Below are 19012 nucleotides of genomic sequence, written 5' to 3'. Positions count from 1 at the left end.
TTATGTTTTAGTGGTTTTACTTTGGAAAAGCTTTATAAGGTCCTGATAAATGCCCATTAGGAGTTGGATGCTATTAAATTGCATATTATGAATTACCTCAAACAAGTGTAATTTGTGCCTTTCAAGATTGCTCCATGATGGAAACTAAAACAAGGACAGTGAGAATGATCAGAAGAAGATTCCATTCAAAAATCAAACTGCTGAACCTAATCTAAAATGCAAATTTAATTGTACCTTTGATGTAAGCAGAAACTTACAAGACCTTATTATATAAGACATAAATAGATACAGAATCAGCCATAATTAGGTGTCTAATTGGATAGTGAAATTTCTGAGGTGGGACAAGTTAAAGGAATAGAATTTGATCTAGTCAAGAGATGTACAAGCAAGTTGGGCGTACTTGTACTTGCATGCCTAACTTAGTAATTGGGAGCAATTCACAAAATTAATAATTAATAATTCATGAAATCAATTAAACTAAAATGTCTTCTGACCCTGATTCCTAGAAATCATAATTCTTTCAAGTAATTCTTAAAAGTCTTTGAAAAGAGAAAATTCTTTGCAATTCTTTGATTCTATAAAGAATTCAGAGTTCTGTCATAGCCCTGAATGCATTGTTCTAACATAAATACTCAGTTTACCTCACTGGACTTTCTCTCATCTTCCAATTCATTAATTCCAAAACTTAAATTTCAGAATAGCTGATCATCCAAAATACTATCCATTTACACATTTTCAGAGCTTACCATCTTTACAAGAAAGAACTTCAACACAAAGGAAAAACAACAGAAATAGCAACCACTTCAAACCTGACTTGCCCTTGCTACTCCTCCCATTTCATTTTATGAACATTGCCCAATATTTCTCTAATGAATACATCCTCTCAGTATCTAAGTGAAGGCAATTTATATAAAAAAATTATCCCATATTCTGGATTGAGGGGGGGGGAACCCACAAAAAAAAACCAAAACAAAACAAAGCAAAAAAACCCCCAAAACAAGCCCCACCACACAGTATCTGTCCCACTGAATGCTTGATGCATTCAAGTGCTATTTAGTGAACTAGTGTAAGACAAGAAAGAAATACAGACTCAATATCTAGGCACGCAATCACAAAATTGATTATATGGAGATACTGTTGTGAATGTTCACCCTTTCTGTATCCTTCTACCTATTCATATTTGATTAATTTTATTCTTGCAGAACTATAGCTTCTAAGAATAAATGTAACTCATGAATAAAACAAGACATAGTAGTACATTATAAGAATAGACAATAATCCTGTGCCTTCTGCAAACTAAAATTGTTGCAAGTAAAATTAATTTTACTAGAAAAGAATCCTGTAAATAATAGAATCAACAACTTAACCTGTGCAGATTATTTGGAGTTCAGATCTAAAACACTTCCTTTTTTACTCAGCTATGTTTCAAGTTTTGCTATATTAACAAATTCTTAAACTTGTTTATACTGTTTATTTTTCTTACCCCTTTCAACAGCTGGAATGTGGAAATCCTCGTTCTTAATGGCCACCATACAACAAAGTACTAAGATCTTTCTGTCTTAGTCTACAAGATATTAAGAGTGAAGTGCACTCATGCCATACCACTATGGGGCTTAATAGACATGGAAAGCCAAAGGAAAGTTATGGACAGAAAAAAAGCCAGCAAGTCACATTGTACAGGTTTAATCTCAGTATACTTATTGACTCCATTTTCCCATTCTCAGCAACATCAGCTCCATTTCTAATACATGCAGTCACTGGTTTAACTTTTGCCTTTCCTCTCTCCCTTTCTGTTGAATAATCACACTTTTTTTTTTTCTAGTTTGGGTGGTAGGCAGAAACCATTCAATTAAAAAAATTCTTACAAGAATACATGCAGCTCTGTTAAATGTAGTATAAGAATAATACACATAACTAATTATGCAATAATATAGAACTGCATATATATGTATGTATATGTTGTACTTTAGTCTTTGGTTGACTTTGCTGTTCATAGTCTATAAAAACTGCCTATTCTCCCAGAAATGTCAAATAGCAACAGCTGTTTTATATTGTGCATTATGCACTTGAAGATCATAAAGAACATTATTAGGTAAGTTGTCCTTTGTCTTGGCTCAAGCTCAGCAAAAATTCGAGTTCTTCACTTGCAGTGTTTTTTTTTTCTGTTGTGATAGGCATAATTAATTTTCAAAAAAATGTTGGAAGTATTCATTTGTTTTTCACATTTAGCTTTAAATAATCAAATAATTACTTCATTTTAATATTTTTCAATATTAAATACCATAAAATAAGGTAAAACTATATGCCAAAACCCAACTGCTGTAAGAACACAGCAAATAAAAGCTGTGCAGTTTCATGTGATATAAGACCTTTAAGAGAATAAATTAACTTTTTTCTATTTTTTTAAAATTCAGCTTGCATTTTCCTGTTTTTAAAACTGAAAGAACTGGAAATAGAATTCATCCACTAATATGAAAGAAAAACATTTCATAATATTGTCTTAATTTTTGGTACACCATTACATGTGCTTCCAGTGTTGTATCATTACCTTTGTAGTTAACCTTGAAACCAATTGATCCCACACTTTCATCCGTTTGAAGATGCAACCACATCTGATTGCTCATGCTCACAATTAAGTCTGGTACAAAGCTCCCAGTTAACCTATAGATAGAAAAAAAAAATCTGTAAAGCCATTTAAGTAACTAGATTTTTTTTTCTCTTTTTGTAAGGAATCTAAATAACTATTTAGCATTTTTTATGTTTTATAAATTCATTGCATTCAGCTCACACTAATTTAGTTATCTCCCAGCTGGCTAGCGAAGACAGCTCTCAAGTTTCCAATGACTGCAAATTTGATTGCAGCCTATAAACACACGTAACTACTACTCACATTGTGTTGAAATATTTCAGTTGCTGGTCCAGAAAGTCACGTAACTTCCCTAATCCTGAACCTTATCTGGCAGCCCTGTGTGCATGACTCGGGTACATGCAGGCATATCAAAGGCGCTAGAAGCCCATAATGAGGCATTACACTGATTCTTTGATTTCTCTGGTATTCAACTAGTCACTTTGGAATACATGCCTTGCATGTTGAAAAGGAAGCTGCTATTCTTAAATAGCAACACTATTATGATGGTCCATGTGTTCCCTGCAATCTCCCTCCTCCCCTCATCACCTCTACCACAACAATGGAAGAGCAGTCTGACGTCTGCTTCTTCATTAAGAAAAATAACAAATGTCACAACTTTAAAACCTTCTAATGTTGGTTTCAGGATGGTGATTAATTAGAAAGAACTAAACTTGATTTTTCTTTTTTATTTTTTTTCCACTTTTCATATTGTTTGCAAAAATTTGCAAGTCAATGCAACCCTAAATATTCATTCTGTTTGCTGAATGAAATAATATGATAGCAAAAAGGAAATGTTGGGAAAGCTGCAGTTTTATGTCATATTACATTTTTTTCCCAAAACTTTGTCCCAAATTTGGTAAGAGTTTATCATCTGAAACAGAATGCTGAAAAGTTCGAAAACATTTTCCATTCTTGTAAAATGGATCATAAGCACAAGACTGTATAAGAGTGCAAACTGTTAGTTCATTTTTTTCACAGTTGTAACCATTTTTTAAAGATAGCTGAAACTTCAAATGGACTATTTTAAATACATTTTGCAGTTAATTTTAGTTCTCCCCTCTGGTCTTTTTTAGCTTGTTTCTGTATGAAATGCTCTACTGTGGGAGAAATTCATGTCTGTTTCCCACATCTGTGTTCACAGATGGAGCTACTACAAAGCCTCTTGCCAGAACAGAACAAGTAAATGCCTGGCCAAAACGTATTAACTGCTCATTCCTGCACTAAGGGAAAGTGTCGTCAGTGAGTTCAGTCTTTGCCAATCTAGTAGATTAACAGGATGTTCCTCAGAAACAACACTGATGTAATGGCTAACAGTGTTTTGTAATTGTAACTGGTGATTGACAGTATATTTTTTGAATATTAAGGCCATTGAGAATATTTATCTCTCTGTCGTGTCAGACAGAATAATTCCTATGATAAACACTTATCACAATAAATTACTTGTTGCTCTATTTTTAAGTCCTTCAGGATCCCTGTAAGAGAGTTGGGAAGGGGCCACAGAGTAATGAGATTCAGAAAAAATGGCATTTAAGAATTATTTAAGATAATAACACAATTCTTAAGTTGTGAATTATTCTTTCTTTCTTTCCATGGATTCATGTGGCTTCCTCTACCCTGGATTCACTACCTGGATTTCTCTCCTGGAAGCAAGTTCTTACACCTTCCTTTTCAAAAGATGAACAGTGAACACTGTGAGCAGTAGAAATGGAAGTATGTGATTATGAAGTCTCTCTTTTTATTAAAAAGCCTAACAGTTACAATACTCAGCAGGGTGTTTTCCACCTCTTCCTCTAGGACTCCAGAACTACCCCTCCCACATGCTACTGACACACATTCTCCCCCTGAGAGAGTACACTGAAGGCTGGATTAGAGGATATTCAGAAGATTCCAACACTCTCCATTTGCAGAAGACAGTCTGTAATATGGGAGATTGGATGCTTGCACATCCAACACAGCAAGCATACGAAAAGATTAAGAATGGGTTTCATGTCTTGTGCACTGGATTTTCCAAACATGTGTTACAGGAATCCGTGCCCAGATGCATATTGCATTTAAAAGTCACCTGCAGCAACTGTCAGACTCCCTGCTGAAAGCAAACTTCCAAACATCCTGAAAAAGTGCTGGGACTGATGTATGAAAGAGGATCCACCATTTATTTTCCTTCTACCCCTCTATCCCTTGGTAATAACGCTTAACACATGCCTTCATATCAGTCATCTTATCAAAGAGACAAAAAAATGTATAGCTTTCAGTTCACCTGTGTGCCAGACTCACCCTAGGGTGGAGCAAACTCACATTTTTGGGTCCACGTATACATAGGCTCAGAACTACAGGCACTCAGGGTAACTTAATGATAAGTACTGAAAAGGCTTTGCAGTTTAGCTACTTCTGTGATTAACATCCACAGAGTGGGAATAATCAGGACTGCAATTATCAATTTAGGAAGCATAGTTCTATTGAAATGCCACTTAACTTCAGTTTTCAGTTGTGAACCTTCCTATCAAGCAGTGCCCAGTAAAACTAGAGGATTAAGCACTTGGATAGGTTCCCTGATTAACTGATAAATTGGAAGATAAATGTTTTGACATTATCAACATGTAAACCAGACATATTCAAACTAATATTCTTCAGCAATTTTCTGGAGGAAAGATAATTATTTTAAAATTTAAAATCCAAAAATTAAATGATACAACAGCTGATATATTTGTTATGCATCATATCTCAGACAAAGTCTGCATGGCCCACAGGAGAAAAGATTTACATGCTTTTTACAGTACTCAATTATGTTCCATCTTCTATGTAATTTTTTTATGCATTTCAATCCTAATAACTTCACCATTGTTACTTCTGATCATAGAATAATCATTCCACTGGTAAACAAAAATAATATATTTGTGATTTATATACATTTTGATTATACAATGTTACTTAATATTAAAACCCCATTAATTAATGAGGTACCTCTTTTCTGCTTTTCCAGGATCACTATAGTAATAACTCTTTAAAATTATTTACCTAGTTATTTACAGAACAGATTCTCTTATCATATGTTAACACTTGGAAATTCTAATTAACTTTTTTATTAAAGAAAATTTTTCAGAATTCCTTTACATTTGTGACAAGTTTAATACTGTCATCATTTCTCCCCAACTAAGCATTGTCATCAGAAATACTTTTATAAAATACTAACATGTTCAATGAATTACAAGCTGGACAGACTGTTTTACCACATTACTCAAAATTTAAAATATTATTTTATTGTGCCTCAATGCATACTGTAATTCAGTAATAATACTTCAGTTAAATTTTAATGAGACCTGGTGAATTGGTACTTAATAAAGGTTCTTTCTACATGAGAGAAGATTCCATATAGTTTAGGAATCTAAGAATAGCAGAAATTGAATTCCAGCATTATCAGAAATATATTTTTAATGATTGGTACTGCCTATAAAATAAAAATTACAGTATTTCCCCACTTCTCACATTTATTATTAGAAGCAATTAACACATCTACAATCCACTGAAGAGACTTTGCATTACCCTAAAGCAATTGAACCTGAAATACTTGTGTAAATCCTGGTCTTCTCATTGCTAAGAGTCAGATATTTAGGCTGGAAAAGACCTTTAAGATCATCAGTTACGACTGTTAACCAAACACTGCCAAGTCTGCCACTAAACCATGTAATTAAACACCACATCTACACATCTCCTAAACACCTCCAGGGATGGTGACTCCACCACTTCCCTGGGCAGCTTCTTCCATCGTTTGACATTGGAACAATGTCCAATGAATGCTTCTAACACTGGTCAGGAAAAAACGGCCATGGAGAGTGTGACCACCTTGATAAATGAGAAGGGAGAACTGGTGACAATGGATATAGAGAAGACTGAGGTACTCAATAAGTTCTTTGACTTAAGTCTTCACTGGCAGTCTGGCTTCCCATTTCTTTCCCCTACCCTCTAGGTGGGAGCTGGGGGAGAAGGTCACTCCCACTGTAAGCAAGGAGCAGGTTTGAGATTATTTGACAAAACTGAAAAGCCAAAAGTCTATGGGGCCTGAAAACATGCATCCAAGATCCTGGGGAAACTGGTGGATGTTGTTGCCAGGCCACCTTCCATCATATCTGAAAAGTCATGGCAGTCAGCTGAAGTCCCTGGTTACTGGAAAAAGGGAAACATCACTCCCATTTTTAAAAAGGAGAGAAAGGAAGATCCAGCAAACTACAGACCCTTGAGCTTCACCTCTTTGTTTAACCTCCAGCAGATCAACACACCTGACCAACTTGGTGTTGTCTGCAAACTGACTGAGGGTGCACTCAAACCCTTGTCCTGACCATTGACAAAGATATTAAACAAAATAGAACAGAACAGAAAAGATAGAATGATTACAAAACTAATTAAAAAACTAGAAGGTCAGATAATCTATCTTCTGAATGACAAATCTGAGGGGGAATTCATGATAAAAATCTGCAAATCCTGAAAAAGCTGTATGTTCTGTTCAAAGCTGTAAAACTACTAATATTAATGAGGTGAAATTAGGACAGAGAAAGAGGCAAACCTTGGTTTCAGGGTACTCAAGCAAACTAATTCTTGATATCATTCTAATGGTGAATAATGGAAAACTGCAATACACAAAGTTGTTTTAATACATTTCCATTAAATATACCATAGTGAATATAATTCTAAGGAATCCTAATTTTGCTATTCTTTTTTTTATGATTAAACATATTTTGTACTAAACTTTTCTCACATTTCCTTCTGTTCTTATCTGTGTTTTAATTTCTAACTCATTTGAACTAATGATAACATGAGGTACTTCCTGGAGGTCAATTTATTTAAAAATAACAAGTAAATAATATTTGACCTCTAAAAAAATTATTTTCTAAATATTAGACAATCCCTTACAAGCAAAATATGGTTTCTAAGCAATAAATCACACTTTCGGTTTGGATTTTTTTTTCATAAAATTGATTCCCATTTGAAAAAAAATAAATACAATGTAATTTAAGGGGCATTCATTTCTCCTAGAAAATACTGAATTATTTACTCAGAACAGAACTGGAGTTACATAAAATGACAGGCAACAATACTAATTACAGTGTTCTGCATATTTTTAAGTGACTGTGAAATGAACAAAAATTAGTGCCACAAGTTAAGTATTTGAGAAATATGGATTCTGAAGTTAATTGGTGATTGTTATGTATATTATATGTCCATATATCTGCGCTCACATATTCTAAAAGAATGTCAATGGAAGATAAGAATCTTATTCAATATTCAGTGCTTCTTTGAAATATGTGGTTTAGGTAATATCCTATTCAGCCTTTCTCTGTAGTAATTTTCATCACTATATTAACTTGCTTTTTGAGTTATCCATGATAGTCAATAAGCACTTAAAGGTCTACATTCTATAGCATATCTTTTGTCATGTTAACCTTGCTAGGAGATTGTAAAAGTTTGTGTATAAGTTGTCCATTTATCTATTTTCAATTATGTTCTTACACACTTTCAATTTGAGAACACACTTATAAAGGTGGCACAGTAGCACCTAAAATTTACATCTACACATGAATGTCCAGACTATGCATCTTAAAATCTTCTAATTTTAGCTTATCTTTTTCTTTTGTGATGTCTAGCTCATCTCTTTCTGAATTTAGAGTAGTAGTTATGTAACAATGTATTTAAACTGTCACCTTCAGTAATTTTAGAAGCTCAGTAAGATTAGTTTTTGTTATTTACCTGATCCTAATAATTATTTAGTCTCACCAAAACCACACTAATTACATTCTTCAATGCATACAAATTGTAAATGCAAAAGACTTACACTTGAAGCACAGTTTTAGGATCACCCACTTCTCCTCCGTCACCAATTGTCAGTGTGTCATAACCAATCTCCAGATCAAATTCTTCAAAATTTATCTGAATAACCTAGGAAATAAAATAATATATTTTAGAAATAAATAACTGTAGTTCAGAGATGAGTCTGTAAATAAGATTTTCATCAGTGTAAATAAAATATATCTTCTAATTAATAACTGCATGCAACTTTAGCATATTTTACAATAAATTATTGTAATTAACCCAAAAGGTTTGGTTCATAATAACTTACAGGTATCACTCTGCTGACTTCCTTAAAGCACCATAATTTTACTTATTTATGTAGTTGTTACATGTTTATTACAGTTCTGGATAATTGCATTAGATTTTGATTAATATATACTTAAAGGGCAATATAACTAATTGCACTTTGTGCAATACAACTGTCTTCAAATACCACCTAAATAATTGTACCTCACTGAGTAAATGCAGCGAAGGTGAAGAATATAATTTACTCCTGACATCTGTAATCTGGCTCAAGTAGGATAGAGAGGCATCAAAAGTAAAAGTAATTTTCTTAGTAAAATAAAAGTATCAGAAACATGGCCATTTTTAATATCCTGTAAGTTAAATCACTGTATGCATATTTATGTTGAAGGAAAAAAAATTCAGCTGCATTTTAAGAAAACAATGACTTTTTCACTTAGAGCAAAATTCAGCCATATTATTAGAAAAGAAAATAAAGCACATTGTTGCTACCCAAGTGCTAATCATGGTTACTCTGTCGCTATGTAAAATAATAGAAGTTTCTCAAACTTTCATAGAGATAAAAATGACAGAATATTTATATGCAAGAATTTTTAATGCTTTAATAAATTGCCTTTAGTGACAGTTATAACTGAGAACTGAGAGTGTTTGTGGTTAAAGACGTGGATGCCATTCTGATGGATTAATATCAAGTCCTTGAAAGCTCATATTACTTTGTTACACTGGGGTTCTGGTAATTAAAGAAGGACATGTTTCTATGAACAAAAGCCAGGACAGGAAAGTTGGAAAACTGATGTATGTTATGAGGATTGTAACTTGGTCCAAAGGGAAGAGAAACACTTTCCTTTAAAGGTGTAAATGGGAATATAAATACACTGAGGAACAGCCAGTTTGGCATATTCACATATATAAATGTGTGTGTCCATGTATATGTGTGCATCATAGCCCAGGGACTGCAGTCAAGTACAGAGACTCAAGAGGGCACAGATAGACAGGGCATAGGAAATTGTGTAGGGAAGAAGCTGATTTGCTTTAATTGAGTAAAGCAGAGAAAACCACTCATAAATTTTCTTAATCTTAGTTTAAAAAAATATTTTTGATAGTTTGTGCTGTTCTAGTCACAAAATTTGTAAGCCTAAACATAAGAATTTAAACAGAAATCCACATCTAGATTTAAGGTTGACACATATTCATTCAGAGTTTTAAAAAAAAAGCGTCTTACTTTTGGTCTACTTTAAAATTATGTGTAATTAGATGTGCAGTTACATCAGAACAGAACAGACTCCACAATAATACAGAGGTAAATAATGCTAGTAGTATTGAATTCAACTTGAAATTATATTGCACTTATTAACAGTAAAATACATTTTTGCAATAACACTACAGTAAAACCATCAATACTTATACATAATAGTAAGAAAACCAAGATGTTACAAAATTGCATAATTAATTCATCCTCTGAAATCTTAATCATGTTTTCCACTAAACACAAAAAGAAATCTAATCTCATTATCAGATATTTCTTGGTAAGTGGAACAGTATTTTTTTTTAATTAATATCCATTCAGATATTTTATTTTACTTGAGTACCATCAAATTGATACAAAGCATCTGTCTTTTTGTAGTTGAAGTACTTGTCTTTATAAACTTTGTCAGAAAGCTAAAACAGATTTTGTTAGTACAATCAACAATAACCCATACTACGTGTATTTCATCAGAAAGGAGAAGATAGAGGTTAAAGAAAATGTCAGTTTCAAGACATCTTTTTTTTTTATTAGGATCGACAAAAAAAAGTTTTCATTTCACTGAAGAAATGTAAGACCTTTTTCATTCTTTTTTAGCAATGCTCAAAAATAAAAAAGTAACAGAACTCCATGAAAATATCTGACTCATTAGGGAATACTGTGAAACATGAAAAAAATAACTAAATTCGATTTTTGTGTTTAAATCATAAGCTTCAGCTTCAATTTTTCCACTGCTCTCTAGTGAATTCTCAAATTATTGATGATTCTGCTGTGATCTGGCTGCTCTGATATAACCTTTCTTTTTTCTGCACTCTGAAATTATTTTCTGAGATAAGAAAGCTTTTTATTTTTAATCAAAATAAATGTACATGAAAAAGAAAAAGTTTATTATTTGGTTTTTCTCAATTAATATTTTTCAGTAAAATGATGTTTTGTTACAAGGTTTCCGGCTCACTCTCTTTGTAACTCACCTAAAACTGTGATAATGGGATAGGTATGACATTGAAAAGTGTAGTTCCATAAAGCCACACATGCATAGATTAGTCTATATCTGTCTCATATCATATTCTGTGAAACAGTCACATTTTTGAGAAAGAAGTAGCAATGATGTTATTAATAACGGCAATGATTTAAGAATATATTAAAAACCGAAATATGCTATATCAACTGACTATAAATCTGGAATATTAACATGTGATAATCTTATTCTTGTAGTTCTACTACCATGATTTCTTCTTAAAAGTTTCTAAGTCAACTGAAAATTAGAGAATGCTGCAACTTTGTGCAAAACTGACAGTGGTAAATCAGAACCAGAAACAGCAATCACCAAATAGGACCATATTTTATGTATAGCAAAAAACAAAACATTATTCCTTGAGACAGTAAATAATTTTGTTTACCAGGCATACCTTTGACAGAAGAGGATTAAAACCAACCACTAATAGCTACTCTATAGTAACTACTATATAGTATCAATATTAATAGTTACTCTAGAGTATCAATGAAGTACTTCATAATTCCAGGTAATTAAAAGGTAAGCAAGGTGTATGTAAGAGTTAATACATAACCCAATTCAACTGAGGTTTCACATACCAAACCTGAGATGATTTATAGCACAAACTTTGGAGTTGGTAAACTTGCCGTTTATTTAACAAAAATGCTTGTCAACTGATCTTGAAGACATTGAGTTTTAGGGGAATTTGCACAAATGGAGCAAGAGCAAAGCTGTCAATATACAACATGAAACAGTCAGAAAAACAATTTGCTACATAGCAAATATTTTCATATTGCAACTGTAAAAAAACTGTATATTTTTTGGAAATTCATCCTTTGCTGTTTACCTTTGACATGCAAAGTACACACACAATGTACAATACAAAATGTACTTGAAATCCTTGCAAATATGCCAACAAGCAAGAAAATAAGTGTTATCTTAGTGATATGTTTTCAGAGTCCTTGTTTCACAATGTCAAATTTAGTTTGATCACGTTCAAAGACAGCTGGATTTGCTGTGCTTATTATATTGACTATTCCCTTTAGAATCCTGAAAAGGTGTTTGATGACACCAGCATTAAAAGTTGAGTGTACCGGAGCCTTTAAAAATAAAACCTGAAATTTAGGTAAGATGAGTAAATAACTTAAAACATTTTAATAAAATTTCCAAAAATTCTGTTTTTACCAGTTATTTAACAGTCTGTATGCTCATTCTCTGAAAAAGTTAAAAATGGCAAACCAAAGGTAGGTGGCATCCTTGAATTAGTTTAACATTAGAGAAAAACCTTAAGGTAATTCTAGATCTTAGTCTGTTGTTCATAAGAATAAACACTTCAGGGAAAACTGTGATGATTTATTACTATATACCACATACTTTAAATCAGACTAACATTACTAAATTCTGCTATTGATCTGGTTAGTAGATGCATAGTAATAAGAAGCACAGGGGCAAGTATTCTTTCTTGATCTATAAATTCAAGTAAAATCTTTTTTTCCAGTTTCCCAGAGCAAGACAAAACCATCATTAATATAAATGAAATAAGACCCATTGTTTTTATTGATCCATATAAGCAGCAAGCATGCTATAATATATTTATGCATTTATTGTATTTATTCACTGCCCCAAAATCTCATTCAAAGCTGAAAAAAAATAAATTAAAAACGCGGAGGGACCACAAAATGTTTTTCAGTGGTCAGGAATAATGTCAGGGAACGATACCATGAACAAAAATATTTCACCAATGATACATCTGAGCTACAGGATTCTAATAAGAGGATGATACTATCAAAAGTGGGTTCTGGAAGACAGGCACCAGAAAAATTTCAAAGATGCAGAATTTCATCTCAGGTATTTTATCACCATAGTCTTTATCTATCTTTTTACACATTATGAGTCGAGTAACGATATCAGACATGTATCTGTACAGCTTCAGAACGGAGAAGAATATCTTTAAATGAGGCAATATAATATGTACTATCTTCTTCTTTTTTCAGAAAGAGGTGTTCAGTAGTCCCCAAAATTTTGTGCCTTTACAGTAGCATTTGTGATATATCCAGCAGATATCAGACTACTAAAACTAACCTGATACAGGCTAACAATATCTTGAACTTTGTTTCAGTGGATGAAAATAAATATGTCCCTAGACACTACTACGAGGATAAAGGAATCTTGTACTTCCTCTTCCTCCATATACACACATCTATATAAAACCCCAAATTATTAAAAATAAAATATATTGACCTATTTATTCCCTAAAAAAGATATGGATGTAGATAAATAGGAGGCAACATTCTCTCAACATCCCAGCCTGCTCTTGCTATTTATAAACCCAGAACAACAAACAACTTTGAATGCCTGATTTAAATTTAAGTTATAAACCCAGAAATAAATAATAATAAGAAGGTAGTAATACTAATAATATTATTCAATCTCAACAGAAAAAAAAAAGTCCTATTCAGAAAATAACTTTTTGAAAATTATGATGATGCATTTTGGTCTCTAATAATTTTTTAAGGACTTTTTCAAAGGAATCAGTGGGAGCAGAGATCCATTAACTAACAAATTTCAGTAGATGTGTCTTTTTTCTGAGCCTTGGAGTATACCCTTTAAAACCCAATCTTTGGGAAAAATTGAGTCCATTATCCAACTCAGAAGTAAAATGAGAAAAGGTTTTACTGAATTGTTAATGACTACCTCAAGAACTTCCTAGAGCTTTTCCGAGAGAGCACATGCTCAGGAGGATATGTTCCAGAAAATGGGCTTTCCAGACAATTGTTCAATATGTGTATCTAGTTCCTTATTATATAGTTGCATATATTTCCATATGTTCATCTCTTATCCTGAATCTTCCAATGCAAATATAACTCTAAAAATATTTTCAGATGTATAATACAGTTTTCACTCCATAAAATATGACATTTTACCAGGAAAATAATGATGAAGTTTCTAAAGGTGTTATGAATCTTTTCTCCTTAGAAGAGTACTTAAAAATTAAGCCAAGATACAGCTTAAATGAGCTACATTCTACCTCTAAAAATTACTAGTGGCTTTCTATAAAATTAAGTTAATTTCACTTTTTATTAAAATATGAGAGAAGAAGATAAAATTTTTGATCTAGACACTGAAGGAAATTACTACATAGTAACTGTATTAGGTCTGGCTGAGATGGGAGTTCATTTTGTCCACAGCAGCCCTCAAAGTGCCGTGCTTTGCATTGGTAGCTAGAAAGGTGTTGATAACACACCAGTGTTTTGGCTACTGCTGAGCAGTGCTGGCACAACATCAGCAGTCTCTCAACATTCCTCCCCATTAAGGGGCTGGAGGTGGGCAAGATCATGGGAGAGGACACAAGTAAACCAGCTGCCCCAAATTAGCCAAAGGGATATTCTATACCATATGACATCAGCTCAGATATAAAAGGTAAGGAAAGGAGGAGGCAGGGGAGGTATTTGTTATTTACAGTGTTTGCCTTCTGGAGCAATTGCTCCGTGTGCTGAAGCCCTGCTTCCCGGGAAGTGGCTGAACAGTGCTTTCTGATGGGAAGTAGAGAAAAAACGTATTTTTTTTCCTCTTCCTTTTTATTTTTTCTCTTTGATTTCTCTTTTCTTTTTCTCTCATAAACTGCCTTATCTCAACCTAGAACTTGTTTTACATCTCATTTTCCAGCTGGGAAGGGGAGAGATGGAATGCCTTAGTGGGCACTTGGCATCCAGCCAGGGTCAACCCACCACAGTAACTAACTTTAAAATGGTGTAGGAATGGCATTTGCACCTAAAAGATAGCAAGAGAAGAAATGCTTGAACTTGAAAATTCTGCGCACCTCTCTAGTGCCAGAACGCTGGTTATTGATCTACCAAGAAATCTATTTCTCCAGACCTTATCTTGCAAAACCCCATGATATGAATGATCCAAACATACTAGCAGCAGCAAGAAATCCACCTCACTGAAATATATCCATAAGATACCTAATTTCTTTAATTTTCACTGTTAACTCTAGGGAAAAAAAAAAGCACCTAAAGACTGCTAATAATGTTTTGCCCACCCTTTGCTCATCAATCAAAAAGAATTTTCTGGTCACCTTCTTCACTGGTAGAAGAGAAACTCGCAAGGAGAAGAAAATACATCCTGTTTGTATCTGAGTGTCCTCATATACCCTCAGGATGGTTAATTGCTTTTGTGATGAGGGTGTCTGAGTACTTCCCAGTAAGTAAATGATATGCATTTATATCTGATGGTATAAGCTAATGAAATGCTGCTGTCTGATTGATAGGCTTTCCCTCCCTAATTTTCCACAGAATCACAGGTCCTTCCATCAAAATAATTGTGTTATTATATATTTGATTATAGAAGAGTAGTTTCAGAAGGGAAATATATTGAATCCATCATTTATTATACAACTGAGCTATAATTTCATTTAAATTATTTATACCAGGAATAATTTTATTTAACATTAATACTACCAATGGAGCAGCTAACTCTGGAAAATATTTTGGACAAGAAAATCATCAGGAGTAGTCAGCATGGCTTTACCAAGGGGAAGTTATGCTTGACCAACTTTGAAAGACTTCTATGATTAAATAACTAATCTGGTGGATGAGAGAAGAGCAGTGGATATTTTCTACCTGGGTTTCATGTAGGCCTTTGACATTGTCAAGATATTAATAGACAAGATGTTGATGTGTGGGTTGAAGAGACAATGAAGTGGATCGAAAACCTGTGGGAAGTCTGGCCCCAGAGCATATTTATCAGTGGCCCAAAATCTAGTTAGAGGGCAGTAACCGGTGGTGTATCACAGGGGTCAACAATGGGACAAGTCCTGTTTAACATCTTTATTGGTTGTCTGGATGATGGGGCAGAGTGTACTCTCAGCAAGTTTGCCACAACACCAGAAGTGGAGTAGTGGTTAACATGCCAGAGGATCATGCTGCCATGAAGAGGAACGTCAACAGGCTGGAGAAATGGACCAGTAAGAATCTTATGAAGTTCAATGAATGGAAGTATAAAGTTGGGCCTCTGAGAAGGAACTACCTCATATACCAGTACACAGTGGGGGTCATCCAACTGGAAAGCAGCTTTGCAGAATTGTACCTGGGGGTTCTGGTTGACATCAGGTTGAACACGAGCCAGCAATGTGCCCTTGTTGCAAAGACAGAAAACAGTATCCTCAGCTGCATTAAATAAAGAATTATCATCAATATATTTTGCCACTTTCTAAGGAGATATGTTAGGAAAAAAACTGAAATATTTTTGTGGTCTTTTGCTCTAATAACTTTTTTGTTTTAATTTCCACACACAGGAAGACAAAGATGCTCTAGATAGCCTAAAAAAAAAGTGTGATTGGCCAGGACCACTATAAACAGATAGTAAGAGGAATAAGCAGGAAAAAATTCAACTGATCTGTAAAACTACAATGAAAATCCTCATGATCATTCTTCCCTTATAAAACTAAGCTCAGTCAGAACTTAAAAAAGGAAAAAAAATGATTGTTCTTAAATAGCAAAGTGATTGCAATCATAGCAAGAGACTGAGGACTTCTAATTAACTTGCCCCTGCTTCTATTCTTCCTTCCAGTAGTTACTCAGAAAGGATATCCTTGAATCCAGCATAGAAGTCTGCCCTTCTTAATCCCACACAGGATAAGCCATTTGTTCAAAAAAAAAGGGGAGAGATCACTAACTGATGTCAGTCTAACTTAATGGGCAGTTACACATTCTGAAGGAAACACAGGAATCATACTGGTGACTTAAGTCTCAGCAGACATTCTTGCAAGTATCACCTTCAGTTTGCATCATAAATGTCTAATAGCTTTACATCATAAAGTTTTGGGAGTGTGGAGGGACTGCAGGAGTCACTTTGGTGGGAAGAGATTGGCAGCTGCCCCCACGTCGGACAGGGATAGTTCCAGGTGGTTCCAAGACAGACCCACCACAGGTCAAAGCAGAGCAAATCAGGCAAGCTGGTTGCACCTCTGTGGTAACTTATTTAAGAAAGTGTAAAAAATGCTGCACAACAGCAGCTAAAGGAGACAAGTAAGAATATCTGAGAGAAACAAGACCACAGACACCAAAGTCAGAGCAGAAGGAGTGCAAGGAGGTGCTCCAGACACCAGAGCAGAGATTCCCCTGCAGCCTGTGGAGAGGACCATTGATGCCGGTTGTACCTACAGCTCATAGAGGTCCCTGGTGGAACAGAGATCCATCTGCAGCCTGTGCAGAACCCATGTCAAAGCAGGTGGATATGCCTAAAGGAATCTGTGACCCCATGGAGACCCCTTGGGGTAGCAGGTTTCTGGCAGGACCCATGACACCATGGGGGCCCATAGTAGAAGAGTTCTTGAAGAACTAAAGCCTGTGGGAGGGACCCCATGCTGGAACAGAGGAAGGGCATCAGGAGGAAGGAGTGGCAGAGATGCACTGTTACAAACTGACTGCAACCCTCATTCCCTGTCCTTCCTGTGCACCTCAGGGGGAGACGTAGAGAAGTTGTGAGAGATTTGAGCTTGGGAAGAAGGGAGGGGTGAGGGGAAGGTGCTTCTTTTAGATTTGTTCTTATTGTTTGTTATTCTACTCTATTTTGATTGGCAATAAATTTAATTAATTTTCCCAAGTTGAGTCTGTTTTGCAAACGGGAGTAACTACTGAGTGATCTCCCTGTCTTTAGCTTGACCCATGATCTTTTTCATTGTATTTTCTCCCCAGCCTTTTGAGGAGGGAGTATTATAGAGCAGCGTGGTGGGCATCAGGCAGCCAAGGTTTGCCCACCATAGAATGGTACCATGAACCTTTAAAGGAGTTCTGTCATAGAAAACAGAAAAGGTATATATTGAGCAGAACAATTTCCTATAAAGATCACTCGCAAGAGCAACCAAGTGAACTCAACCATGGAGGAAAGTGACAAGTCTCTGCCAAAAATTCATCAAACAAAAAAGACTGAAACATCTCAAATATTCACAGTGCAAGAGCACTGGAAATTTCCTATCAGAGTCTCTTAGTCATATGCATATGTCTTTTAAAAAGTTCTAGCTTGGGTATGCATATTCATAAGTACAAATTAGAAAAAATGTTTGCATTCAAAGTGGATGGGAGATATAATTTTAAGAACTTATAGAAAGTCAAACAGAACTAAAACTAAAATTCAGCATTTAAAGGTGGAGTCAATACCTGAAATACAGGCAAGAGCTAGAATCTAAATTCACTGATGACTGAAACAGAAATAATTACTTTTGTTGAACTTATTGCAATAGGCACAATCTCACCCCTTCCCTATGGGTAGATTCTATTTTCAGAGTGTGAAACATCACTCCTATAGTCACAGAAATGGCAGGAAAAAATTAGCCAAGCAAAATTTACAATATTTAAGAAAATGAACCTGTCCTCCTTTCATAATGAAAGTATACCTATAGCAAAATTTCAGGATGGAAGGAAAAGTCTTGTACCACTCTACAATTGCACATACCTCCTGACTCCAAATGCTATCATTCACCAATTTATCCTTCACAGATGAACCTGCTAAATTCCCATCATAGGAATAGCTGGATCCCCTCTGGGCTCTTATTCTGCTGAGAAAATTGCACTTCTGTTCACATATATTTCTAAGAATTTTTTCTTTAACTGTAGTATATATGTGACTCAGATATTTTTAACTTGTATGTGAACAATATGGAAGAATAGTGTAGCTAAAATTACAAAGAAATTTAATCAGAACTCAAATATTTTTACATTTTCTATTTTCATCTTGGATAAAAATTTATTATCTCCTATTGATAAATACAGTACAAGCTTTTCTAATCTACATGGATCAAAAATAGGATTATGTTTAAAATATATAGTTTAGAGTGAGTTTAAGTATGCTCATACTTTCTTATCCTTTCACTGTCTGGATGACCCATGGTACAGCTTCACACTAGGCTTAGGGAAAGCCAAGTTTGAGACATTTGCTTGTAAAAAGAGGTGCAGTACAGTTTGTTCCAACAGGCCTGACCAAAACAAACTTAATGAAATGAGTGTTTGAGTTCATTTTGAAGCACCCAGCCTGCTTGAGATTTATACTGTTAACATGATTA

The 19012-nt window shown here is 34.4% G+C and overlaps 1 protein-coding gene across 1 annotated transcript in view; it reads right to left on the bottom strand.

The window, feature by feature from the left end:
- The window catches only part of CSMD3 (CUB and Sushi multiple domains 3), a 604389-nt gene that overhangs the window by 294744 nt on the left and 290633 nt on the right, over positions 1-19012 (bottom strand). The window contains exons 12-13 of the mRNA XM_008929222.3: positions 8454-8557; positions 2549-2661 (exon numbers count right to left, since the gene is read on the bottom strand). Coding sequence (XP_008927470.2) covers positions 2549-2661; positions 8454-8557 — 217 coding nt within the window. The remainder of the gene's footprint in view (positions 1-2548; positions 2662-8453; positions 8558-19012) is intronic.

This window comes from Manacus vitellinus, unplaced genomic scaffold, assembly GCF_001715985.3.
Source record: "Manacus vitellinus isolate BGI_N305 unplaced genomic scaffold, ASM171598v3 scaffold_1_pilon, whole genome shotgun sequence".
In the NCBI taxonomy this organism is placed as follows: domain Eukaryota; kingdom Metazoa; phylum Chordata; class Aves; order Passeriformes; family Pipridae; genus Manacus; species Manacus vitellinus.
This window is presented reverse-complemented; position numbering and strand designations above follow the sequence as displayed.